The 26,357-nt window shown below is 46.9% G+C and overlaps 2 protein-coding genes across 3 annotated transcripts in view; both read left to right on the top strand.

Moving 5' to 3' along the window:
* Window positions 1-3,192, top strand: part of VARS2 (valyl-tRNA synthetase 2, mitochondrial) — a 33,212-nt gene extending 30,020 nt beyond the window's left edge. For both annotated transcript variants that reach the window (XM_063122274.1, XM_063122273.1), the window contains exons 27-30: window positions 172-283; window positions 1,266-1,447; window positions 1,715-1,864; window positions 2,392-3,192. In XM_063122274.1, the coding sequence (XP_062978344.1) occupies window positions 172-283; window positions 1,266-1,447; window positions 1,715-1,864; window positions 2,392-2,496 (549 nt within the window). In that variant the 3' untranslated portion in view covers window positions 2,497-3,192. The remainder of the gene's footprint in view (window positions 1-171; window positions 284-1,265; window positions 1,448-1,714; window positions 1,865-2,391) is intronic.
* A 1,618-nt stretch (window positions 3,193-4,810) lies between these two features.
* LOC134395503 (E3 ubiquitin-protein ligase TRIM39-like) lies at window positions 4,811-22,062 on the top strand. Its single transcript, XM_063121666.1, has 7 exons — window positions 4,811-4,936; window positions 6,803-7,378; window positions 13,120-13,215; window positions 15,885-16,115; window positions 17,835-17,857; window positions 19,793-19,911; window positions 20,699-22,062. Exons 1-7 carry the CDS (start codon window positions 4,811-4,813, stop codon window positions 21,205-21,207), a joined length of 1,680 nt encoding a protein of 559 aa, XP_062977736.1. The 3' UTR covers window positions 21,208-22,062.
* The last annotated feature ends 4,295 nt before the right edge of the window (window positions 22,063-26,357 follow it).

Here is a 26,357-nt window from a genome sequence, read left to right as displayed (position 1 = left end):
ACAGGCCTGCGTAAGGCTACCTTTGTAAATGTCTAGTCCTTGAAACCGACAGTGCTCCTCTTATTGGTCCTATTCTGAATTTCCCATAATGAACAAATCATTGTTAAGTTCTAGTACTCAACTCTAACCTACAAGAAAGCAACTTTTCAACATCTCTTCCCCCATTTCTAGGCTCATTGGTGTCATCCTGAAGAAGAGGCAAACTTCCTGTTAGTACAGGAAGCCATCAGAGCAGTGCGTTCCCTGAGGGCAACGTATCAGCTTACCAAAGCTCGGCCAACAGGTGAGGCCTAGTAACAGTCTGCTGGTTTCCATCTATGCACCTCTCTGTTCTAGCAGTACCCAAAGCCCCTCCCCAAAGTGTCCTCCACTTGTTCATTGAACACGTGGCAGAGGAGCAGGGCCATGTCCGCTGACATTGCCCCAAACATCAACGTGCCACCAACCTCCCAGTGTTTGGCAGGAGGTGTGAATGGGGAATGAACAGTACTATATCTTTGGGCTCTTCTGTGTGACCAGGAACCCTGTGTAATTGGGGTTCCTGATTGTGCGGAGGAACCTGTGTGTATATCCTCCCCATCCTGACCTCCTTCCAACTGCGCAGAGATCAGGGGGTGGAGCCAGTGAGCACAATAAGAGATGGGACCAGTCGATGTGGCTCTGCTCCCTGTTCATTCAGTGAACACTTCGTAAGCACTTCTGAAAAAGGCTCTTACTAGGAGGGTGCATTCACTAAAAGGTCCTCCTAGAAGAATTACTGGGATTTCTCCGCTTAGGAGCAGAGTGATGCTCCTCCTTCACGGCCCTCCTCCTTTGAAATGGCTGCCTTTAGGAAGTAATACCATAACAAACAGTTTCTTTACTGTTTGTTTTATACTTTGAATGGTTTTAATTATTGTGAACCGCCCAGAGAGCTTCGGCTATTGGGCGGTATAAAAATGTAATAAATAAATGAGTAGAGCAGCCATCTTGTTTCTCCCTGGCTGAGATAGAGTTTCTCAAAATGACAAGCACATTGTGTTTTCTTACCTGTTGCTGTAATCACTGTAGCATGGTGGAGAATTTCATCTCCACCATCGGGCCCGTGTTGAGAACTATACCTTTTCATTGTGCATTGTGTGTGTAAATATAGGGCCCTCATATTTCAAGATCCAGCCATCTGTCATGCAGTGCATACATAATCCCACCACCATCCCCCAAACATTGGCAGAATCATTGACATGAGGACAGAGTCTGTTAGTTAACTTTCTCTGCCTGTCTTTTAGTATATCTGGTTTGCCCAGAGGCAGCTCCCTGTGGTGTGTATGAGAACTATCAGGAACCACTGCAGACTCTGTCCTTGGCTGGATCTCTGAGGTTCCTTCCTGATTCCGAGGGAGCAGAGCCACCCGATAGCTGCGTAGCTGCAAGGGTAAACAATCACACCACCATCTACATGGATATGCAGGTAAGAATGAAATTGGGGTATCTCTGGCTTCAAGGAAAACAGGTGCTTGAGGAAAATCAAGAAAGATGGCGGCCGGGTGAAATGCATGGTGGGAAAATTCTGACCAACATCAGATGGACAGAGGGTAGATTGGATTGGTCTGCTCCTGAGCAGTGATAATGGAATGGGTCACAGATGGGATATGGGGGTGTAAAAGGGGCAGGGCTTACACCTTTTGAGTGCACCATACACTAAACCAGGCCACCTGGGACTCTTCTCTCACTATAGGGATTGGTTGACCCACAAAAGGAGCTCCTCAGATTGTCTTCAAAGCAACAGAAACTGGAGCAGCAACTGGCAGGTCTCACAGCACGGGTTCAGGGGGCCAGATACCAGGAGCAGGTCTCCGTAAAAGCCAAATCAGATCACCAGCAAAAGGTATTGACAACTTTTCTACCTTGTAGGAGGTGGAGAGGGGAGAATTTTCTTTGAGGTCCACCAGACAATGTATGGATATTTCCAAAACTTATTTATTTATTTATTTATTTATTTATTACATTTTTATACCACCCAATAGCTGAAGCTCTCTGGGCGGTTCACAAAAATTAAAACCATAATAAAACAACCAACATGTTAAAAGCACAATTACAAAATACAGTATAAAATGCTTTACACATGTTCCAGAAGATGATAAAATTGATGGTTGGTTGGTTTTTGCATTTAGGCCAGAAGCTCATATGCTAGGAAAATCCTGGCTGCGGGGGCCTTATGAACTCTGCTCATTCTTCGTGTATGATGTAGTGGTTAGAATGTGGGACTTGGACTGGAGAGGCCTGGATTCAAATCCCTGCTGAGCCACGAAGGTCAGCTGGGTGTCCCTGGTCCAGTCACTAAGTGCCTTGCCTATTTCACTGGGTTCTTGTAATGTATCATCCACTTACTTAATCACCTCCTTCCCCTCACAGATTTTCTTGGTTCGGTCAGAACTGGAACGGATAGGATGGGCCACAGCAACCTTCCAGAAGATGGGTGGAAGGCAAGGATCATCTCCTGAGAGGACTGAGGACTGAGAATTGGCAGAATTCGTACTGTTACCTGGTAGCCAGATTAAGTCCTAGGAGACTATGCACCAGGGAAGAGGTTCATGAAAGTCTAAGTTATCAAACTCTATGATGGACCCCATCCATCAAGATCAGTGCATTGACTTGATTTGGACACCAGGGGCACCAGTTGAATTCCAGAAGCGTCAGTCAACTTATATGCACCACAAGTCATGGACCACCCATGGAAGGGACGATTCTCTCTAGCAGTTTTCAGAGCCAGCCTTTGCTACTGCAGGAGTTGTGGACTATAAGAACGTGCATGCCTCCTTCAGCTACAGGGTAACCATCCTTTTGCTAGAGGGTAACCATACATTGTTCCTGCTTCTTGGTAGCTCTGGGCCAGGTCAGAATGTACAATATCTCTATGCAATATGTCTGATTCTCCCCGGGGATGCATTCACATGGAGAGCGAAGCGCATGGCCTTGGCTAACCATGGAGACTTCTGCAGCTAGCCGTAAAATATTCACATAATCACAGATGCTGAAAAATGGGTTGCTGTGTCATTGTGGGAAAAGCTGCCACGTAGCTGTACCTGTACTGTCTGACTGCCCAGTTTTTCTACACTGAGTTCTCCCATGTGACTGCACCCCAGGGACCGACGAGGGACATCATTTGGAGGAGGATTTGACGCAAAGTGTGGGGCACTTCCCCACTGGCAACAGTTTTAAGAGTCCCTTAACGCCAGGACTTGAAGCGTAAAATTATGTTGCTTTGGATTTTATACTATTAAAAAGTTTTGGAGCATATCTTACTATTGTATTTTGAAGATGATGATGATGATGATGGTTTATTGCATTTGTATACCGCCCCACAGTTGAAGCTCTCTGGGCGGTTTACATAAGGTAAAAACACTTAAAAACAATATACAAAAATTAAAAACCACAAAACATACAATATACACACATACATTTAAAACCACTATAACAACTTTTAAAAAAAACCCAACAAGAACTGAATTGATCAAGTGCTAAATGGCTCCTGCATGTAAGAATGAAAACTGCAGAAAGGTGAAAAGGGGCGGAGGGCGGGGGAGAGAAAGGGCCTTTTTTCTGTTCCAGGCTGAAATCCACAGGGATGTTCCTGGACAAGCATTGCAAGAGTTCAGGACCATGGACAGCTCACTGCAGTGGTTGGTAGGTGACATGTCAGCAAGCAAACAGGCAGAGTGCTTGAAGCAGCCTTCCCCAACCTGGCGCCCTCCACATGTTTCGGACTGTATCTCCCAGCATTCCTGACCATTGGCCATGCTGGCTCGAGCTAATGGGAGCTGTAGTCCAAGACATCTCTGGGCGCCAGGTTGGAGAAGCCTAGTTTGCAACGGTGTAGGCTTGAGTCAGTTTTGAACTTAGGTAGATCTGCAGCCAAGTGGGATGTCTCAAGCCGTGCCTTCTCAGAGGAAAACTGCTCATGGCTAAAGAAGCCATGACTTGTTCTGAGAAATGCCCATCCTGCTGGTGGTTCTTGAGAGAATTCCTCTGGGTCAGAGAAGAGGAGCAGTGTTGCTTCTTAAGAACATCAAAACATACGAAGAGCCATTCAGGATCAGACCATTGCTCCATCTAGCCCAGTATTGTTGACACTGACTGGTAGCAGCTCTCCAGTTTCAGGTGGGATTCTTTTCTTGCCCTACCTGGAGAAGCCAGGCATCAAACCTGGGACCTTCTGCATGCAGCACATGTGCTCTATCCCCTGTAGCCCCTCCCATGAAACCCACAAGTAGGACATGGGTGCAACAGCACTCCCACCCACCCATGTTCCCCAGCAACTGCCTTTGATACTGAAGGTAGCACATAGCCATCAGGACTATTAGCCATTGATAATCACCTCCTCCAGGAATTTATCCAACCTTTTAAAGCCATCCAAATTGGCCATCACTCTTGAGCAGAAAGGATTGGAGACATAGCTTCAGGGGAGAGCAAACTTTCTACAGGAGCCTCTGGTGGGGCAGTTGCTATGGCTGTCCCACACTAGAGGCATTCAAGAGGCAGCTGGACAACCATCTGTCGGGGATGCTTTAAGGTGGATTCCTGCATTGAGCAGGGGGTTGGACTCAATGGCCTTGTAGGCCCCTTCCAACTCTGCTATTCTATGATTCTATGAGACTGCCTACTTAGGTGGCATCTGAAGCCAGTCTTCGCTATTATCCATGTCATCAGACCCTTATGGTTTGTGGTCGAGAGATGTTCTGAGTTCTGACCACAGCAGGGCTGTTGCACCCTTCACACAATGCAATGTGATTGCTACTTTACTCCAGTGTCCGCTTTCTTTTGTATGAGGGTGATGAGTGGCTTGTCCTTATGGTGGGATCCTAAAGAGCTGTGTAAAGGGCTCTGGACATTCACCACTGCTTCCGTGTTGCAGTGGCAAAAAGAGCCGGAGGCAGGTACCAATGTCTTCCCTCTGCAGGTATGCTGATGCAGCCATTGAAGCAGAAGACCCTATGGGTGCTGTGACAGCACAGGATAATAAAAATTGACCTGCCTTATTTAGAGCCTAACCAAAGGTCTAATGTGGACTTTCCCATTATTTTTATCCGATATCCTTCAGCTAGAGATTCCAAGGATTGGACCTGTCATGTTGTCATACATATGTATTATCAATGATCCTTGGTCCCCTTCTTTAGAGGGATACGCCCTTCATTAGTTATTTAGGGCACAATCCTATGCATGTTTAGACTGAAAAAAAGTCCTACAACTCCTAGCATTCCCCAGCCAGCTTTAGATTTTTAACCTGACTCTCTTCAGACCTAGAGGACCGGTGATAATTATTTACCCTAAAAGCACAAGTAAGAGTGTGATCTTATGGGTTCCTAGCTTAAACAACAGAGCACTCCAATCTTGGAAGCTTCTATCCATCCAAACCCCTGACAGGCTCCTGCTGACAGGGTGGGAGGAACAGTGGAGGCATTTTTTGCTTCACCTTTCTCCTGAAAGTTTTTTTTTAAAATATACAGGCCTCAAAGCCTTTCTAAATTCCCCTCTGCACTGGGGACAGATATGGGCTGAGTGAGCATTGGATCCAATGCCTCTCCCTCCTTTCCCGAGGTTGCAGTTTTGACCGCAGGAAAGAGAGCTGCTAAAGAGGTTTCCGTGGTGGCTGGAGGAGTTTGGGGTGGGTGGGTGGGAGAGAGAGTGTGTTGTTGGAGCTCTGTCCCCAGCCTCGGAGACGGAAGTCCACTGCAACCTGTGGCCCTTGGGACACTGCCTAAAGGCCCCAGAACTGTGCTCTAAGATGAAAAGCATAACACCTAACATGATTTCTGCTGCATCTACTCACCTTTTTTTAAAAAAAAATTTCTGCATGTCTACACAAGCTTCAGTTTAAAACAAATATGAGCAAAATCGGTCTGGTAGATCTTGAGTAATAAGCCTTACACTACTGTATTTTTATATAATTATAAACATTATTAGGGCAGACCAGTGCCACAATTAAGTGAAATTTCAGGTTACACAAATCTCAAAGAACGTAGAAACAGCATCTTGGGTTCTCTGATTTTTCCTTCTGTGCAGGAAGCCCAAAGTTTGTAACAATATATGTACAAAACCCACACATTTGTATGTGTGGGATATTATATAAACCACTTGGGGGGAAAAACAGGACAAATCAATGACTAAAATTTAGATATGAAGAACAAGTTGGGAATGGAAAAAAAACCACCAAGTTTTTAAAAACACCCACAAGCCCATGTTATTAATCAGTAAGGGCTGCTGCCAACATTTATCTAGCCCCTGCTTACCACAGCTGTTTGCCTTATTAGTAGCTGATAGTGGTTACTGCCATGTTATGAAGAAAACCTTGAGTAGTTCTGCTTAAAAGCAGAAAAACTGCTGAGGCCCCCTTTTTCTGGTCAGTTGGCAACTTTAACTCAAGAACTAGGTATCACAGCCTATCCTCCCCAGGAGACTGGAAATGAGGGCTCCTGTATCTTTAACAGTTGTAGAGAAATGGGATTTTCAGCAGGTGTCATTTGTATGCATACAGTAGCTGGTGAAATTCCCTCTTCATCACAACAGTTAAAGCTGCAGGTGCCCTCCTCTCTTTTGAATCTGGTCAAGAGGGCAGGACTCCTGCAGCTTTAACTGTTATAATGAAGACAAAATTTCACCAGGTGCTGCATGCATTCAAATGACACTTGCTGAAATTCCCTTTTCTGTACTACTGTTAAAGATACAGGAGCCCTGTCCTCCTTTTCATATGGTCACCCCACTTTTGCCCCACACCCTATCTACCTTATCAGCCAATCCGCCCACTACGCTCTCCCCAACCTCCCAGTTCCTGTTTTCCGAAAGCTCTTCGCAAGAGGCGGGCGGGGCCCAAGGCCAGCGGGAGGAACCGCGGCCCAGCGCCTTCCTGCCCGAGGCAGCCATGGCGGCCCCGGGCTCCGACAGAGCGCTGCATGAAGAGCTCTTCTGCCCCATCTGCCTGGACTACTTCACGGAGCCCGTGATCCTCAACTGCGAACACAACTTCTGCCAGGCCTGCATCAGCACCTACTGGGCCGGCCTCGGAGACAGCTTCCTCTGCCCGCAGTGCAGGAAGCGGTCCCGCAAAAGGACGCTGCGGCCCAACACGCAGCTGGGCAAGGTGGCCGCGAGGGCCAAGGAGCTGGCCTCCACCTCGGCCCAGCCCGGGGCTGCGCCAGGCTGGGCGCCCAAGGCTGGCGGCGGCTGCGGCGGCTGCGGCAGCCACCACCCAGAAGGCCCGGAAGGCATGTGCAAGAAGCACCTGGAGGCGCTGAAGTTGTTCTGCCGGGACGACGAGGCCTTGATCTGCGTGGTTTACGACCGGTCCAAGGATCACAGAGCGCACGCGGTGGTCCCCGTCGAGGAGGCGGCCGAGGAGTACAAGGTCAGCCCCGGCGGCGGCGGCTGCGGCGCGAGACCAGCGCTCCCAGTGCTGCGCCCAGTGGAGGCTGGTGGCTCTGATTTTGGTGCGGCTACAAATGCATTCTGGGTTTCGGTCAGGACTCCCATGGAGCCACCCAAGGCGCTGAACTCTACCCCCAAAATGGGCTCAGCATCCTGGATCGCTCCTTCCGCTTTCAGAGCGGTTCTGACTGAAACTCGGAATGAATTTACAGCCCCACCGAAATCGGAGCCCCCCGCCTCCTATGCGCCATTGATCTATGTTTACAAGAGAGGGTCCCGATTTTTCTCGAATCTTATCCTGCGAGCATTATTTTGCCATGGGGGTGGCGCGAGTTAGGGGATGCCTGGTTAATACGCACAGCGGGACTTCAGTTCTTCAAGTGCCCGCCTTCTCTCTCAAGTTTCTAGAACTTGGTGCACTCTAGTTTTTTTTTCAGACTACAACTCCCAGAATCCTTTACTGTTGGCCATGCCGGCGGGGGCTAATGGGAGTTGTCGGCCAAAGCAACCGGAGGGCAGGCGGTCGCCCACCTTTGCTCTAGTTAAATGTCTGCTAGGGCAGGGATGGGGAGCCTCCAGATGTTTTGGCTACACAGCTCCCATCAGCTTCAGCCAGCATGGCAAACAGTAAAGGTTTCTGGGAGTTGTAGTGCAAAACGTTCGGAGAGCACCAGGTTGCCTCCCTGTGGCATAGGGAGTGCACATGCATGTAAATATATACAGATGCAAAATGAAAGCGCGCTGCTTCCTTTTTGTTCTCCCTACGCTGTCTACCTAGATAATAGGCCCAGATCAAAAAGACTGCATGCCCTCGTTGAAAAGCCAATTTCCAGTCAATCAGCTGTTTGGTGAAGAACCAAATCCAGTCTTCCTTTCAACCCTTCGAATAGCTGATTTGTAAGATTTTTAGTTTAAAAAGAAAGAAAGAAAAGAAAAGCTCTCTGCATGCATGTAATTTGGCCTTCTGTCCTGCTTTACTGAGAGCAGAGCTTTATGTAAGTGACAACTCTAAAGCATAGCCCCTGCAGGTGAATAGGGGAGGGGAAGCAGACATGAGTATTAGGGGTGTGCATGGACCCCCCCCGCTCCGCTTCACTTGCAGATCCGCGATTTTCGGAGCGGGCCGCTTCACCCCGCCCCCGCTCCGCCCATTTCCGCTCCGCGCCGCTCGGCACTCCGGATCCGGATCGGAGCTCCGTTTTCCCCCCCCCCATAGGGTTGCATTGAAAGCTAAAAAATTATACAACTTTTTTTCTGTTCAAGTTAGAAACCTCACATTTGGCACCATGACACCTCATGGGGGTATACACACGCACGCCAAGTTTCAAGGCAATCCCATCATCCCCTGATTTTTGGGGAATTTTTGAAAATCGGGCACCCCATTCAGACCCCTTGGGATAGCTCCGTCAATTTGCACGTTAGAAACCTCAAACTCGGCACCATGAAAGCTTATCCACGTGTCCACACGCACGCCAAGTTTCAAGGCAATCCCATCATCCCCTGATTTTTGGGGATTTTTTGAAAATCAGGCACCCCATTCACACCCCTTGGGATAGCTCCGTCAATTTGCATGTTAGAAACCTCAAACTCAGCACCATGATAGCTTATCCATGTGTCCACATGGACGCCAAGTTTCAAGGCAATCCCATCATCCCCTGATTTTTGGCGAATTTTTGAAAATCGGGCACCCCATTCAGACCCCTTGGGATAGCTCCGTCAATTTGCACGTTAGAAACCTCAAACTCGGCACCATGAAAGCTTATCCACGTGTCCACACGCACGCCAAGTTTCAAGGCAATCCCATCATCCCCTGATTTTTGGGGAATTTTTGAAAATCAGGCACCCCATTCACACCCCTTGGGATAGCTCCGTCAATTTGCATGTTAGAAACCTCAAACTCGGCACCATGACAGCTTATCCATGTGTCCACATGGACGTCCACACTCAAAGCAGTCCCATCATCCCCTGTTTTTTGGCGGGGCTTAAACCTGCAAAATTTGGAACTTCCAAAACTCCAAGTGAGCGCAGGAAGGACTTCTCCCCTGAGTCAAAGCCACACACACACAACATCCCTGCGAGGTGGGCAGGGGAGGAGGGAGGGAAGGCAGGCAGGCATGCAGCTGGCATTTCTGGGGGCATAAGGAAGTGAGCCAAGGATAAGCCAGTAATGCATATAAAATGGAATAAATCAATCAATAAACAAAGGAGGGGTGGAATTAAAAGCAGCAGTGTTGCTGAATAAACAACAAGAAGAACTTTTAAAAAAAGGCTATATCTGTCTTTTACCAGTAATAGGGGGACGTGCCCGGGGGAGGGGGAAGCAGCTGCCAATTTGACTGGTCCTAGTGACCAGTCTTTTAAGAAGCAACACTGTCAGTTCAACTCATGAAAGACATTGCTCCACCACTAAGAAGTAAACGCTCACTTCAACTCATGATAGGCATTGCTCCACCGGGTTACTCTCTTTGGAAGGCTCTGATGGCCTTCCAGTACAGGAGAGAGTGGGGGCACGTCCACGATGAGATGCCCTAGGGGAGCTCATCCCCTTGCACCACATCTTTTTAGTTGTTCCCCAAAGTTAGGGTGGGTAGCAGTGCTGTGTTTCTATCTCTTATTATTGGCTTAGTATATGATTTCAGGTTGTGTTTGTGCATTTGGTGGGGCTACTGTGTTAAAAAGCACTGGGAAAAGTCCGTTCAGATTAAGAAAGAGAAGTTTCCCAGAAACCCAAGTTACCCGTTTTGCCTATCCCCTCCTCCAACTTTGGGATCATCATGACCGGGAGCTGACTCTGCCCCTCAGCCCTTTGAAAAAGGTATTTTTCCCACCGATTTTTTAAAAAATTCTAGCGCGCGACCCGCACCACGCAGAGAGGTGAGAGTAGTCTCAAAATGACCCCCATCCACGACTCTCTGTGCACAAGAATTTTCAGAACGATAGCTTAAAAAACAACCCAGTTATCCCCAATTCTTTTCCTCAATGCAATCCTATGGGCGAAAACCGCCGTTTGACCCGCGCTGTCCGTTTGTTTACCCGATTTTTTAAAAATTCCAGCACGCGACTCGCACGACGCAGAGAGGTGAGAGTAGTCTCAAAATGACCCCCATCCACGACTCTCTGAGCACAAGAATTTTCAGAACGATAGCTTCAAAAACAACCCAGTTATCCGCGATTATTTCCCGCAATGCAATCCTATGGGCGAAATGTTTTCAAGATGGCGACCGGAGCGCTCCGCCTGAACTAGGAGCTCTGAAAAATGGCCGCTTCTCTTCGCCTTGCTTCTAGGGGTCCGTGGTCCGCTTCTACTCCGCCTCTGGGTAAGGCGGAGCAGGCCAATTCGCTACTGCTTCTCCGCTCTTAATCGGAGCGGAGCACATGCCTAATGAGTATCCATTTACACATGCAGTCAGTCCCCCATCCAGCTTAAGGGACATGGACAGAAACTGTTTTTGAATACAGGTTCTGCTGATTGCACCACCACCCTAAAAAAAATACCCATTTAATTGGCTACCTCCAATTTAAAGGAAGTATTTTCATGTTCCACGTCATTCATGATTTTTCAAAGGATCACTAAAATTGCAATTATTTCCATTTCTGGGTTTCGGGGTTTTTTTCGCCACCTCGTTTGACAAAATAAACACTTGGAAAAAACATTCAACATGCAAACATCCCAGCACCCCATATGTGGAAAATCTCGGCGGGGGGTGGGGGGTATTTGGAGCACGGAAATGGCTGGTTCAGACAGAATTAAGTATCCATTTCCCTCAGCCTTTCTTCCACTTTCAGCCCACCCACCCACCTACCCTTTACAAATTGAAAAAGTCTGTTTGGCCATTGTCCCAAAGTACACATTTCATGCAAACATAACATTTAACTTTCCTCCATAAAAACACTTACCAAACTGCCAGCTGTTGGCATTTTGAGATGGAGGACCAGGGCCATCTCCAGGTTTCTGAAGGCTTTTGGACAAGACACCTCTCTCTATCTTCTCTGCCATTGTCACCAGCTGCTATTGTTTCCAGTCTCTTTTTCATCATTGTTACCATTTGCTTACTTGACAGGCAGAGAGAAAGTAGGCAGCAACATCTGTGTGAGAGCCAGTATGGTGTAGTGGCTAAAGTGTCAGACTGGGAGTCGGGAGATCCGGGTTCTAGTCCCCACTCAGCCATGGAAACCCACTGGGTGACTTTGGGCCAGAGACAGGCTCCCAGCCCAACCTACCTCACAGGGTTGTTGTTGTGAGGATAAAATAGAGAGGAGGAGGATTATGTATGCCGCCTTCGGTTCATTGGAGGAAAAAAGGCAGGATATAACTGCAATAATAATAATAATAAATAATAATCAAACAATCAGTAATCTGCTGTTCTTTCTCACCACAACCATTGTCTGTCCAAAGCGAGAGGCAGGTGAACGAGCAGGTTGCAGGGCTGAAGAGGAGGAGCAAGTCCAGGGGGCTTTTGTTAGTGGGCCCCTGCTGAGGTGTGGGCCCTCGACAGGTGCCCAGCTATGCCTACCCTTGACACTGGCTATTAGGAGGGCTTTGCAAGTATGAAGTCTGACTTCGACAAGCCATGTGGGACTCTTGACTGCTGTCAATACAAATGCTCCTGGTAGTTCCACGTGGACCTGTGATCCAATTGGAGTACACCTGGAGAAGAGCCTTCAGTGTGGTGGTCCCTTTCCTGTGGAGTTCCCTGCCTCTGAAGGTCAGGCAGGCACCAACCTTGTATTCGTTCCAGCATAGGGTGACCCTATGGAATGGAGGACAGGGCTCCTCTATCTTTAACAGTTGCATAGAAAAGGGAATTTCAACTGGTGTCAATTGTATGTATGCAGCACTTGGTGAAATTCCCTCTTCATCACAACATTTAAAGCTGCAGGAGCCCTGCCTAGCATGACTAGATACAAAAGAGGGCAGGGCTCCTGCAGCTTTAACTGTTGTGATGAAGAGGGAATTTCACCAGGTGCTGCAAATGACACCTGTTGAAATTCCTTTTTCAATACAACTGTTAAAGATATAAGAAACCTGTCCTCCTTCACCTGTGGTCACCTTATTCTGGTGCCTCCTGAAATCGTTGTTGTTCCAAGAAGCCTTCCCTGAATGACCAGCCGTGGTTTTATTTGCACTTCATTTCTTCTAAAAATGTGTTTTGAATGTGTTATTATTCTGGCGATTCCCCCCTCCCCTCCTACACTCACACCACGGCTCATCCCATTCAGCAGGGCCTCCTGGCTCTGTGTGGAGTGTATTCAGGGGGGTGGTGTGAGAAGGAAGGGGGTGAGGAAGTGCACTTCTGTCCCAGCATAAACCTGGATCACACTGCTTTCCTGCTACTTCAGCTGCTTGTTTACACACACAAATATAAAGATGGATTCATGCATGCAAAACCAGCATGTGTTCTCCGTGGCTTTCTATGTGCTGGAATAATAGAGATAGGTTCAAAATATACCCACCTCCACCTGTCTGAAGTGGAATAGCCCAGGAAGGATCTTACTGTGTGTGCTCTTAATGCTCATTTGATTTCCTATTATCACAGGCAGCTCTGATTTTATATAGGCCTATGGATTAAGACTCCAGGAGCACTTGAGCTTCTGCACCTCTCAGTAGTGCCCAAGCATCTTGTAAGAGCCTATGAGCTGCATACCCGTGTGCTCACAAGGAAAACCAGAATATCTCACTCCCTAAGATATGAACTCTTATCTATTTGTCACTTTTGGCAGGTTCAGTTTCAACACCACTTGGCCATGCTGAAAAGCGAGAGGGACAGCAGAGAGATACTTGCGGTAAACCAAGGGAGGAGACTGGAGATGCTGTTGGTAAGGAGGTCCCCCCCTCCCTATTGTTGACAAAGTTATATGGTTTGAAGCTTGAAGGATACCCTTGGAATTGAGCGGCATTTGAGAAGGTTTGGAAGGTGGGTTGATGACACTCCTCCCAGTTTTGCTCCTCCTTGTGGTGCTTCCTGGCCTGGAATTATAGAACTGAAAAGAGCTAAAGCGTCGCTTGTTAGTGCAACTTTCTGCTGGGCAACTGATGTGAAGGTCTCACTCAAGACTGGCTACATTGCACTACAAGCAGGGAACAGCTACAGTCCATTGCCTTATAGGAGGGCAGTGTTTATCCTTCCAATGTTGTAATATCAGTCTTTTAATTGTCAGAAGGGTGCTCAGAATTCTTTTGTGGTGACCATGCATTAACTCCCAGGAAGCAAGAAGATAATTTAAAAGAGCGTGCACATCAGTAAATATTAAGTGTTCCAATACAAAGTTTATCTGTGTAATGACTTCCTTCCAAAAGGGGCAGCTATGGGTATTGCCAAAAGAAGCACCTCCAACAATTAGCCAACTTAGACAAATCCTTATTAAAGAGACATTGTGATGTCCAATAAACACAAAACAAAGGTTTGTGATGAGATCCATAGACACATCAGATGCAGATGCCAAGGTGGCAATCCATTGATTAGTTCAGCAAAGTTGAAGAAACTCACAAAAACATGTGATGTACCGTATTTCTTTGATTGTACGACGCCATCGATTGTAAGACGCACACTAATTTCAGTACCACCAATAGAAAAAAAGCTTTGATTCTAAGAAAAAATAAATTTCTTAGAATATCTTTCATGAGTAGAATTTCCCTCTGGAACCCGGCGCAGCCCTCCGTCCCTGTGTGTCTCCCCCCCCCCCCACATGTCCTACATCGAGTCCCTGCTGGCCATGCTGGAGCCACCCTGAAGGATCCCGCACGTGGCATGGGTCGCTGTGCATGGGTGTGAGCGGCACGTGTGGGGCCGCGTTTGGGAGTTAGCCGGCACACGCAACAGGGAGAGGTGTGGCTTCGCCATTAGCGGCCCAGCAAAGCTTCAAGCAGCGCTTAGGGAGCAGCGTGAGAGGTTTGAGAGGGCCGGTTGGTCCACCCGTGCAGCCTGTAGCCGGCTTCGAGGCCCGGCCTGCTTTTGGGCAGGGAGGAAGGCGCGGCCCATGGAATCCCTCCACTCCTGGAATTCAGGGATCGAACCTCCCAAAACAAACTGCCGGTGGAGAGAGAGATGCCCTTCCGTGAGCGTGTGTCTGCTTAGGAACTGGAGGGGAGGGGAAAGCTAAAGGAACCTATAAAGGAATGTAGCTAAAGAGAATGAGGTACAGCTTGGGGAAGTTTGGAAAGAATTTGGGACACACACACACACACACACACACCAGCAAAGGATCTAGAGCTGAGCAGGAAACTGCAGCTTGTACCTACAGACAAGAGTGCAAAAGCCACTCAAAAGGGGCCGCTTCTTCATTCTCTTGCTGTGATTGGTAGAAGCGATGGGGGGGGGGGCGACGGCGACGAGCAAACGGCCGCCAGGCATCAAAAGCCATCAGTTCGTTAGTTGTGGCTTATTGTGTTGGCGGTGCTGATCTGTGGCAGACAGATGGTGCGTTCTGCAAAGCACGGATTTTTTTTTTAAAAAAACCTGCGATTCTAAGATGCACCCCGTTTTTAGAGATGTTTATATGGGGGGGGGGGGCGGGGAAGTGCATCTTAGAATCAACGAAATATGGTAATACAATTTTGTGTTGCAGTACTAGAAGTTACTGGAGGAATCCTAGAGTTGGAGGGGGCCTTGTAGGCTGTCTTGTAGGCCATCTAGTCTGCCCCTTCACTTGATGTAAGAAATCCAGAGCTGGAACATTCCCAACAGATGGGCCGCCCACCCTCTACTTGAAGACCTGCAGTGCTGGAGAGCCTGTTGCATCCCCACCAACAGTAACTGGTTCCATTGTCAAATAGAAGAGAACTGGGACAGACATGGCATTTTCAGACCACTGTCACTTTGCCAAGGGCATTTAACCTGGCGTTGGTTCTGGATTGGGGTGGTGGTGATAAGTTTGCTGTATGGCCTATTTCAGGCTCAAGCCAGTCAAAAGAAAATCTTATTTGGGTATGCCTCTACGCCAGTGGTCTTCAGCTGGTCCAGACCTGAGACCCACCTTGGACTCCCAACCTGCAACATGGGGCCCCGTTTCACAATTTTCTCCATGCCTAACTTGGTGGCAGTTGCTTTGACATGACCCTTCTGGACTGATCTTGCAACCCACTTCTGGGTTGTGACCCAACAGTTGAAGACCATTGCTCTCCACCACCAAGAAGTAAAGGTGTACTCCAGTGGGTTCACCTCTACTTCCAGAAGCCCCAGGGCATTATGAGAAAGGAGGTCCAATCTAAGAAAAAGCATTCCCTCCTAAATTAGGGCATTAAAGAAAATAGTGGCAGTAACTTTGTGGCATTTCTTTGTAAATGTAATGGAGGACACACAAGATCCAAAGGAGGGACACCTACGTGGGAGGAGTGAACCATACGAACAGCCAGAGTTTCCTTTCCTGGTTTAGGGACAGCAATTCCTATGGACAAAGAGACATTCTGCTTTTTAATGTTACCTGTCCTAATCCTTTGGGGTAAGGTGGGCTATTAAAGGCACTTTTTCACGTTCCCTCCTCTACAGGGTCGGGCGGAAGCCAAGAGGAAGCACACCACCCACATGTTCCAGCAGCTGCAGAGGGTCCTGCAATACAGGGAGAGCCACATCTTGCAGGGGCTGTCGAAAGTGACCACTGACTTGAAGAAAATGCAGCAGGAGAACAGCCACAAGGTCCAGCAGGGGGCGCCGCTTCTACAAGGACTGATACTTGAACTGGAGCAAAAGTGTCAGCAGCCAGATACGGAGTTTCTCAAGGTAAATTGGGAGGGCTGCAGAAAGGGAGTTGAGAAGGGGTGGATGACTTTAGTTTAGTGTAGGGCAGGCCGGAAGACATATCAGAGAGTTAAGATAGGAACACTGTCTCTCTACCGAGGGAGAATTCATAGTAGTTCCAGTATCAACATCTAAGGTCCTCCTCCGGGTGCCTACTCCGAGGGAAGCTCGGAGAGCGGCAACAAGAGAGAGGGCCTTCTCTGTGGTGGCCCCCCAACTGTGGAACAATCCCTGACAAGGTCTGCCTGGCGCCGACATTGTCATCTTTTCGCCACTAGGTCAAGACTTTTCTCTTCTCCCAGGCATTTAGCAATATGTAATGAGCCTGGGTCTGTTTTTTGGCTCATCGTTTCTAAAGTTCATACAGTGGTTTTAAATGTACGTGAATTTTGCATGTCTTTGTGGTTTTTAATTTTTGTATATTGTTTTTAAATGTTTTATCTTATGTGAACCTCCCAGAGAGCTTCAGCGAAGGGGCGGTATATAAATGCAAGAAATAATAATAATAAATGCAATAAATAAATAATAGTAGTGGAAGATATCAAAGGTCCCGTCACCACCACTTTCAAATAGATAGCATTAATTGCTTCCCGCCAATCTGTGCCAGCTGCAAAGGCGCTTGCATTGCTGGTTCTGTTGCCTCTGTCTCTTCTCTTGCCTTTGCCCAAGAGATCTCAGAACTCTTCAGGAAAGAGGGGCCGGCCTGTCCTCCAAGAAAAGAGACAGTGCTGATCCATTAAGATCAGAGCCCACGTGGCAGCTGACCAAGCTCCCGTTTAGACATGGTTGTGTGCAACCCAAAGAGGGTGGTGTCCTTTGCCGATGTTGATTGGCACTTTCCTCACAGGGCACCTTGCATGCTAACGCTGGGGGCAGTGTAGCTCGTGTTGATAACTGCAGTTTTCACTGTTACTTGCATGAATGGCAGATGGTCAGTATTTCCCGAAATACAGCTGGAGAATAAATAAAATAAATAAAATTTATGGATGCGTTGCCATGGTAGGGATGCATTTGATTCTGCAAATATTCTCAGACCTGGTTCATTCGTTACCTCAGGGCTATGGTCCTCTTCTCATTGTGGAGAAGCGAGTTTAATTCTATTTTACGTTTGTAAATTTATATGTTTTAATTGTACATGTTTTGTAAACCGCCTTGAGTCCCAGTACTGGGAAAAAGGTGGGATATTATTATTATTATTAATAATAATAATAATATGTACCCTCTTCTCCACTCTACTGATGATGTAACATATGGAGTGCCAAGTGCTCCATATCACCAGTGGTCATGCAGAAGCCTGGAAGCCCTGCTGATGTGCGTTACATAGGGACATGCCTTATCTAGCCCAGTATTGTCAACTCTGACTGGCAGCAGTGGCTTTCCAGGGCTTCAGGCAGGATTCCTTCCTAGCTCTACCTGGAGATGCTGGGGATCGAACCTGGGGCCTTCTGCATGCAAAGCAGGGCCTCTCTCGCTGAGCTACAGCCCCTCCCTCAAAAAAAGACAAGAGTTTCATAAGCAATTCCTTCACACAATCAGGCGTCGGTGTGCAGAGCTCAGATGTTCCTCCTCACCCACCCCCGGCGTCAAGGAATTTTGAATGTAGGAATCTGCATGCTGTGAGGGTGTATCCTCAACCAGCCTCCCTTCCCTCTGAGAATCCCAGTTTCTCACCATTTCTCTCCTTTTCTCGCTCCCTTTTAGGATGTTGGAATCCTATTGAACAGGTGAGCAAACTTTTCTTTTAGTTTGATTCTTTCTGTTATGTTGACTAGGTTTCTAGAGGGTCCTGCAGTGCAAAAACTGGGCTTGTTCAAATCAGTACTTTCCCCACATACTCACCTCTTTGGCCTTAATGCTCCCCCTGCTCTGCCTCTGAATTATTATTATTATTATTATTATTATTATTATTATTATTTCATTTCTATACCGCCCATAGCTGAAGCTCTCTGGGCGGTTTACATAAGATTAAAACAATTAAAAACTATATACAAAATTTAAAACCACAAAAACATGCAACATACACAAAAATATACATCTGAAAACAACTATAAACAACTTTAAGCTATGAACCTAAAAACAGATCCAGGATCCGTGGAGCGCATCACATATTGCTAAATGCCTGGGAGAAAAGTCTTGACCTGGCGCTGAAAAGATAGCAGTGTTGGCACCAGGTGGGCCTCATCAGGTAGATCATTCCATAATTGGGGGGCCATCATAGAGAAGGCCCTCTCCCTTGCTGCTGTCTTTCAAGCCTCCCTCATAGTAGGCACCCGGAGGACCTTAGTTGTTGAATGTAATGTATCAGGAAAAACTTCCTGACTGTTAGAGCAGTACGACAATGGAATCAGTTACCTAGGGAGGTTGTGGGCTTTCCCACACTAGAGGCCTTCAAGAGGCAGCTGGACAACCATCTGTCGGGGATGCTTTAGGGTGGATTCCTGCATTGAGCAGGGGGTTGGACTCGGTGGCCTTGTAGGCCCCTTCCAACTCTGCTGCTCTATGATTCTATGTCAGGAAAGGCATTCCATCGGGTATTGTGGTCCCAAGCTGTGTAAGGCTTTATAGGTTAGAACCAGCACCTTGATCAGGCTTGGAAATATATAGGCAGCCAATGCGAGTGGACCAGAGTGGGTCTTATATGTTTGCCTCTTGGTCCTCACTATTAATCTGGCTGCTGCATTTTGCACAAGCTGCAACTTCCGAACTGTCTTCAAAGGCAGCCCCACGTCGAGTGCATTGCAGTAATCTAACTTGGAGGTTACTAGATAGACAACTGAAGCCAGGTTATCCCTGCCCAGACAGGGCCAGAGCTGGGCCACCAACTGGAGTTTACAGTATCCTCCCCTGCTTTGTACAAGCCTCCCAAACTGCCTTGATGTTTATTGCCATCTTAGCGTGGTACACAGCCTCTCTCTCCCTAGGCATTATATGAAGTTCTTTCCCCCACTCCTTTTCTCATGGGTTCCTTCTTTCCATCATTCCACCTCTGCTTCTATTTCCCCCAAGTCCCTTCCTGTTTCTTAGACCACTGCTTACTCTGTCCTTCTTCAACCTGTGGGTTCCGTATCAGTGTCTCCTGGGCCGCCTTCCTGTTAATTAATTCATTTATATCCCACCTTTTTTTCCTTCAAGACAGCTCACATGGTTGTCCTCCCCCTCTGTATTTTATCCTCACAACAACCCTGTAAGATAGGTGGGGCTGGGAGTCAGTGGCTGGCCCAAAATCACCCAGGGAGCTTCATGACCAAACGGGGACTTGAACCCAGATCTCCTGAGTCCCAGTCCAACCCTTTAAACACTACACCACCCTGGTCCTCTTGTGTGTCTTTTCAGATGTCCAGCACCATGCTTCTGTGTCTCCATCTGGCCAATAGAACCCTCAATATTTCCTAGGGCCTGTGTGACATTTTCCACTCAGCCAGACTTAGATTTCACTTCCTTTTCTGCTTCCCTGGCTTTCCAAGGGGGTGCTAATAGGTGGTAACACTGAGACTACAGACAACCACCTCTCCGTGCAGTTACAGGTGCAATGTGGTAGGCTTTTAAGCAGCTATGTGCATGGTTCCCATTGACTGAATCTGCCCAGACTTTCTGGCTTGTTTGCTCAGCCGTCTGCTGCCAAGGGATGGCTCTTCTGCCTTCTTTCTCTGCTGTTGTAGGTGTAAAAACTGGAACTTTCCAAAATGGACGCCGATGTCCACCACAGAACTGGAAGAGAGAATTTTCCATTTCTCCCGGAAGAAGACAGTCCTGTGGGAGCACATGACTGAGATGCGAGGTGGGTGGTTATCAAAACATGAACATCAAAGGAAAGGAAGGGGTCACGGCCTCCTATCTTCCCACAAGGTTCACTGAATAAGCTCAGGCAGGGTTTGGTTTGTGGTGAACCTAAGAGGGGGAAGTGGCGAACCTAAAAGGGAAGCCAATTTCTCTTTCGCATAGATCTCCCCATATTTGTGCACATCATATCCAGAGGGTCTTCTCTGCAATGGCCCCACTCCTTTAGAACAAGGTGCCATTGGAGATCCGCCATGCTCTGTCATTGCAGGCTTTTAAGAAGGCCTTGAAAACATATTGATCCTGTTCAGACGATGCGCTAAGCCATGGTGGTTAAGCATTTTGAGCTAAATGTTATGGCTTAGTGTGTCATGTGAACCATTCCTAGCCATGGTGGCTACATAGCCCCAGTTTAAACATGCTCACCAACCATTTGCTGCAAAAGGTTTAGCGGCCTAACCTTGGCCTAGCGTGTTGTCTGTGCAGGCCCGCTATTTTACTGTGGCCTTGTTGTGAAATGACTACTGTTGTTGTTGCTCTTGCCACTGTTGTGGTTGCTGTTTTTATTGTTGACTTCTACTGTTTTTATTGCTATTTTATTGTGTTTATGTTTTTCATCACTTTTAATATTTTAACTTTTTTTATCCTGTAAGCAGCCTTTGGAGGGCTTCTAGCCTGAAGGGCAGCCAAGAAATGTTTAAAATAAATAAATAAATCTAATGCAGGTCAAGCTTCATATGCCACAACTGGAACGTATTAAGCCCGCTCTGTTCCTTTCTTTATTCCAGAGATCTTGACCCTGGATCCCGATTCGGCTCACCCCAACCTTGCAATTTCAGCTGACCAGAGAACCGTGAGTCGCCAGGGTGCTTGTCCGGCCAATCGCAACACTTCTCAAAGGTTCCACCCCTCCTTTTGTGTGTTGGGCTCTGAGGGCTTCACGGACGGCTGTCACCACTGGCTGGTGGACGTGAAAGGCCAGTGTGGTTGGGCCCTGGGCGTCGCTCAAGAGTCTGTGGAAAGGAAGAGGCCAGTGGTGCTTCAGCCAGAACGTGGAATTTGGGCTGTGGAGTTGGGCCCCTACCAGCTCCATCAGGCAGCTCCAGCCTCTAATGCAGAGGCAGGGATTCCAAGCCGTAGGATTCTCGTCAGCTTGGACTACGAAGCAGGGCGCTTAGCGTTCTCTGACTCTCAGAAATCGGAACCTCTCTTCACTTTTAGGGCTTCCTTCAAAGAGAAGCTTTACCCTTTCTTTTGGCTGTGGTCCCCTGAGGCCTCTATCACTCTGTGTCCCTGAGGAAAGAGGAAGAGTGTGGGGTGGGGGCACGGCATGACCTCATCATCTGACCTGGAGCAGTTGAAAGAAAATGCAACCTGCATTGGTTCACGCACAGTCTCTTGCGGGGCCGTAGAGACTAAGAACTTTATTCCGGCGTACACTTTTATGGATTATATCCCACTTCAAGAGTTATTGAGGTTTTCAGGTGTATGCATACTCTCTCTCTCTCTCTCTCTCCAAGGAAGGGAAGAAGAATTGTAAAGAGTAAGGTCAGAAGGACATGAAATGCAGAAAGCACTGACCGTGTTACTAACATTGACTATTCACTAAAAGCAGAATCATAGAACAGAGTTGTTGGAAGGGGCCAACTTGCCCATCTTGAAACCAACCACGACATTAAGCTCTTCCCTCCCAGGAAACTAGCAGATGAGGGTATAATATTCCTAACACTGACGCAGAGGAGAGGGCAATTTGGCCTTCCACTGAAAATTAGTTCTGTACCTCTGCTGTAGTGGTATCATGCCTCCTATTCAGGTTTGTACACGGTTTCTACTTACTTGTGGACAAAACCTTTGGATGTGTGCAAGAAGGAGGAAGGAACCCGGCATATTTTGGTTACGCTACAGGGCTTAAATGTGCTGGTGATAAATGCTTCAGTCCCGTGGCTATAACTATGAGTAATTCAAAGTCTCTTCCGTTTCCTATTCTTTCATGCGTCAGAGAGTCAGATGACACTCCATTTTTTATTTTGTGTTTCCTGGAAAGATTTTACAGCGTGGGAATGAAAAAAAGAGAGATGTAATAAATATCCAGAGAAACCTTTGGGCTCACTTGGAAGCAAAGATGTGAGAAATAAACCCCAGATGAAAGGCTGTTTATTGCACTTTACTAGCTTATCTTTCTTGCTGTCCTTCACCACAGAATAAGCTCCCATGTCATTAGGCAGAAGCATCTCCATTTATAATGGGAACACTCTGTGGTGTCACAGGCTACCACACATCCGCCTCATAAAATCTGTTCCCTGGAACTCTTGCTACTCTGAGGTGCTGGGGTTACTGAGGAGCAGTTACAATGGAGCCGGTTCTGGCTGCTGTTTGGGAGCTCCTCTTTCCAGCAATCTGCTGCCCTTGTTTTACAGCCTAATCCTAACCATGTTTACTCAAGAGATATCTCCCAATGTGTTCTGTGGGTCTTGCTCCCGGGCAAGTGTGCTTAGAGTTTCAGCCTCAGTCAGATGGGATCAAGAAGCCATTTGTCCATTGTATGAAGGAGGCCAGGATCTTTGAGGAGTGACCTGGAGTCAAAGTCTGGCCCTCCTAATTATTTATTTATTTATTACATTTCTATGCCACCCCATAGCCGAAGCTCTCTTAGTCAACAGCAGTTGAGGGGGTACTATTAAAGGGCAAATGGTCAATTATTTAGTTTTTTTGTGATACTTTGAGCACCATTTTGATATTCTACCTCAGGCACCAAACTGTCTTGTTCCACTTCCAACAGCAACTCCTCTGTTTTTCTCCCTCTCTCAAAATACTAGAACCCGGGGTCATCCCGTGAAGCTGATTGGTGAGAGATTCAGGACAAATAAAAGGAAGTACTTCTTCACACAGCGGATAGTTAAATTATGGAACTCACTACCACAAGATACAGTGATGGCCACTAATTTGGATAGCTTTAAAAGGGGGTTGGATAAATTCCTGGAGGCAAAGGCTATCAATGGCTACTAGCCCTGGTGGTTGTGTGCTCTCTCCAGTATTCGAGGCAGTAAGCCTGTGTGCACCAGTTGCTGGGGAACATGGGTTGCACCATGACCTGCTTGTTCATCCCTTGCCGATGGCTGGTTGGCCACTGTGTGAATAGAGTGCTGGACTAGATGGACCCTTGGTCTGATCCAACATAGCACTTATGATCTTATGTTTCAGTGGAGGGTGGTGGCTCCAATGACAGTGGGACGATGGATCAACTCTGGGTTTCAGTCAGAACCAGCAAGAACTTCGTGCCTGGAATAGCTCCTTTAGAGTTCTGACTGAAACCTGGAGCAGATTCACTGCCCCACTGACATTAAAGCCATCAAGACCACACTCCTCTGTTTCTTTTTTACTTATTTTCTTGTACACAGGAAATACTGTATTTTCTGGCCTATAAGACTACTTTTTAACCCAGGAAAATCTTCTCAAAAGTTGGGGGTCGTCTTATACGCCCAGTCGTCTTATATGCCGGAAAATACAGGTAATATGACTTAATTCTGAGAACATTATGATATCCTGACTCATTTATAGTGTTGTATGGGTATGTTTTTTCTGCCCTTTTCTACATTTCCGTCCTTTCATCCTTCCTTCCATGTTCAGCAACCGCCTCAGCTTGGATTCGGGTATTCCGCCTGAGGCAGTGTACAGCCCAAGCCATAAGCCATGAAACATTACACCTTAGGTTACATAACATAAGTGTCTCCCTTTTCTTTTCCCAGTTTCCTTCGTGCCAAAAGCTCCGGCACCCTGCAGCTACGCCGTGCAATTCATCCCCTCAATACTCCACTTAGAAGTATTCCCGAGAAAGACGGTTTTGTTCGTTTTGTTTTAGCTGCTCAAAGACGTGAGCTTAAAAAGAGAATAAGATCAAGACAATAGCTATTTTTCTAACCTTGGAAAGAAGTAGTATAGATAACAGTCTTCGTTTAAGCTAAGACTCCTCATGGTGTAGCCCCAGAACCTATTCTCTGTGCCAAAGCTCAGTCTGTGGGAGGTTATACAAAAAGAGAGGGTGGCTGAGAACATGCACGGAATGCCTCTCCATCACTATTCACTAACCTAAACCTGTACAACGTGTGACCCTCCAAGTGAAGTGCAGCCCACCTATCAGATTTGATGGTCCACTCAGGACTAGATAAATCTGCTGTTTGATTCACGCTGTTTGAGTCAACAGTGAAGGTGAGGTAGGACTGGGCTCTTCAGCAACTGAAACTTTTCACAGCATGGAGCTAAATATCGTTGCCTGCAGATTTAAGCAGCTGCTAAAGTCTCAGGAGAAAGGTTTTAAAAAAGAAAGTGGTCAACCCTCATACAAAAAGAAGGAGCAGAAGGGCCGGCCCTACAATTAGGTAGAGTGAAGCAGTCGCCTCAGGCAGCAGAGGCTGAGAAGTGGGATCAAGGTGTTGGAGAAGAGACCTGTGTGCCATGCAGCCTGCTCAGTTCCCCCTAAATTAACCTGCTGCCTTAGAAAGTATTAGAAACATTTGGTATTTTCCCCCAGTATCTGTTTATTAAAAAAAAAACACAAGCTGAGCAGTGGGTTGCAGCAAGACAGGCAGTGATTGTTTTTAGAGTAACACCATATTATTATTTTATTTATTATATTTATATCCCACCTTTTTTAATCTAAGGTGGCGTACATAATCCTCCTCTCAATTTTTTCTTCACAATAACCCTGTGAGGTAGGCTGGGCAGACAGTCTGTGACTGGCCCAAAGTCACCCAGTGAGTTTCCATGGCCGAGGGGGGACTAGAACCCAGATCTCCCGACTCCCAGTCTGACACTCTAACCGCTGCCAGACACTGGCTCCACAAATCAACTGCATGTCTTTTGCAGCTCTTCAAAGCTGCCTCCTGCCAAGTAACGGCAAAACCTCAGACTTCTCTCAACTTTGGGGGCTGCATTTCAGCTGAAAACTCCTCTCCCATTTATCATATGCACACAGAGACAGAACACTCGTTTCAGCACTCACGCTGGATGGTGATTATGACTACTTCACAGCCCGGTGCAGTTGCCTGGAGAAGTCATAAGCTGTAGCCCTCCAAGCCCAGTAAGAAAACAACACAGTTAAAACAAAAGCTCAGAGAAATAGTTTTCCCATCACTTGATGCATAGAACTTTTATACGGTAGATGCAATATTTTGCGCCCTCTACTGGACAATGCTAATTATGCCTTTCAAAATAAGTCACATAGGTTAACATTATTTTTTAGCATGACTATAATAGTGCAGCAGACCTACTTATTGCAACAAAGTTATGATTAGTTGCAGGGCAGCAGCAGTGACGGAGAGGAAAAACATAGGAGTTTATTGCAGGATACAAGAAGCCAGCCCAGTATAAGCCTCCCTTGCTGAAAAAAGGCCATTTTAAAAGGTTTTTTTTCCTTTCAGTTTGCAAATAGTTTACTATTTACTATTTTTCAGCACCTACTAAATGCATACCTTTTCCAACAAGCATTCTCAGGAAGGTCATCTTGTCCAATGTACATTGCCTAGAAATTTCTTTAATATGGATGATTCATAAATATTGTTAACTAGATAATCAACACTGCCTAATGCCAAAATACATCTTGTCTCTACAGTAAAGTAAATGGTAATGCAGAAATAATTCACAGGAACTGCTGACTCAGATACAGCTGTCAGTGGGAGGAGCTACTTTGTTGGGGCGTACACCAATAGGCTTAATTATTATTATTATTATTATTATTATTATTATTATTATTATTTATTTATATAGCACCATCAATGTACATGGTGCTGTACAGATAACACAGTAAATAGCCAGACCCTGCTGCATAGGCTTACAATCTAATAAGTTGTAGTAAACAATAAAGAAGGAAGGAGAATGCAAACAGGCACAGGGAAGTGTAAACAGGCACCGGGTAGGGTGAAGCTAACAGTATAGAGTCAGAACAAACTCAATATTTGAAGGCTATAGGGAAAATAAAAGTTTTTAGCTGAGTTTTAAAAGCAGTGATTGAGTTTGTAGTTCTCAAGTGTTCTGGAAGAGCGTTCCAGGCGTAAGGGGCAGCAGAAGAAAAAGGACGAAGCCGAGTAAGGGAAGTGGAGGTCCTTGGGCAGGCGAGAAGCATGGCATCAGAGGAGCGGAGAGCCCGAGCGGGGCGATAGTGTGAGATGAGAGAGGAGAGATAGGCAGGAGCTAGACCGTGAAGAGCTTTGAAGGTCAGCAGGAGAAGTTTATATTGGATTCTGGAGTGAATTGGAAGCCAATGAAGAGATTTCAGAAGTGGAGTGACATGGTCAGAGCGGCGGGCCAGGAAGATGATCTTAGCGGCAGAGTGGTGGACAGAGACCAGTGGACTGATGTGAGACGAAGGAAGGCCAGAGAGAAGAAGGTTGCAGTAGTCCAGCCGAGAGATAACCAGTGCGTGAACGAGAGTCTTGGCAGAAGAGACAGACA

The sequence above is a fragment of the Elgaria multicarinata genome, chromosome 3 (genome assembly GCF_023053635.1).
Source record: "Elgaria multicarinata webbii isolate HBS135686 ecotype San Diego chromosome 3, rElgMul1.1.pri, whole genome shotgun sequence".
Lineage (NCBI taxonomy): Eukaryota > Metazoa > Chordata > Lepidosauria > Squamata > Anguidae > Elgaria > Elgaria multicarinata.
This window is presented reverse-complemented; position numbering and strand designations above follow the sequence as displayed.

Coding starts and splice junctions, on each gene's coding strand:
- LOC134395503 (XM_063121666.1), top strand. CDS start 4,811: ATGAGTGGCTTGTCCTTATGGTGGGATCCTAAAGAGCTGTGTAAAGGG. Junction 16,116..17,834: donor CAGATACGGAGTTTCTCAAG/GTAAATTGGGAG, acceptor GCTCCCTTTTAG/GATGTTGGAATCCTATTGAA. Junction 17,858..19,792: donor GTTGGAATCCTATTGAACAG/GTGAGCAAACTT, acceptor CTGCTGTTGTAG/GTGTAAAAACTGGAACTTTC.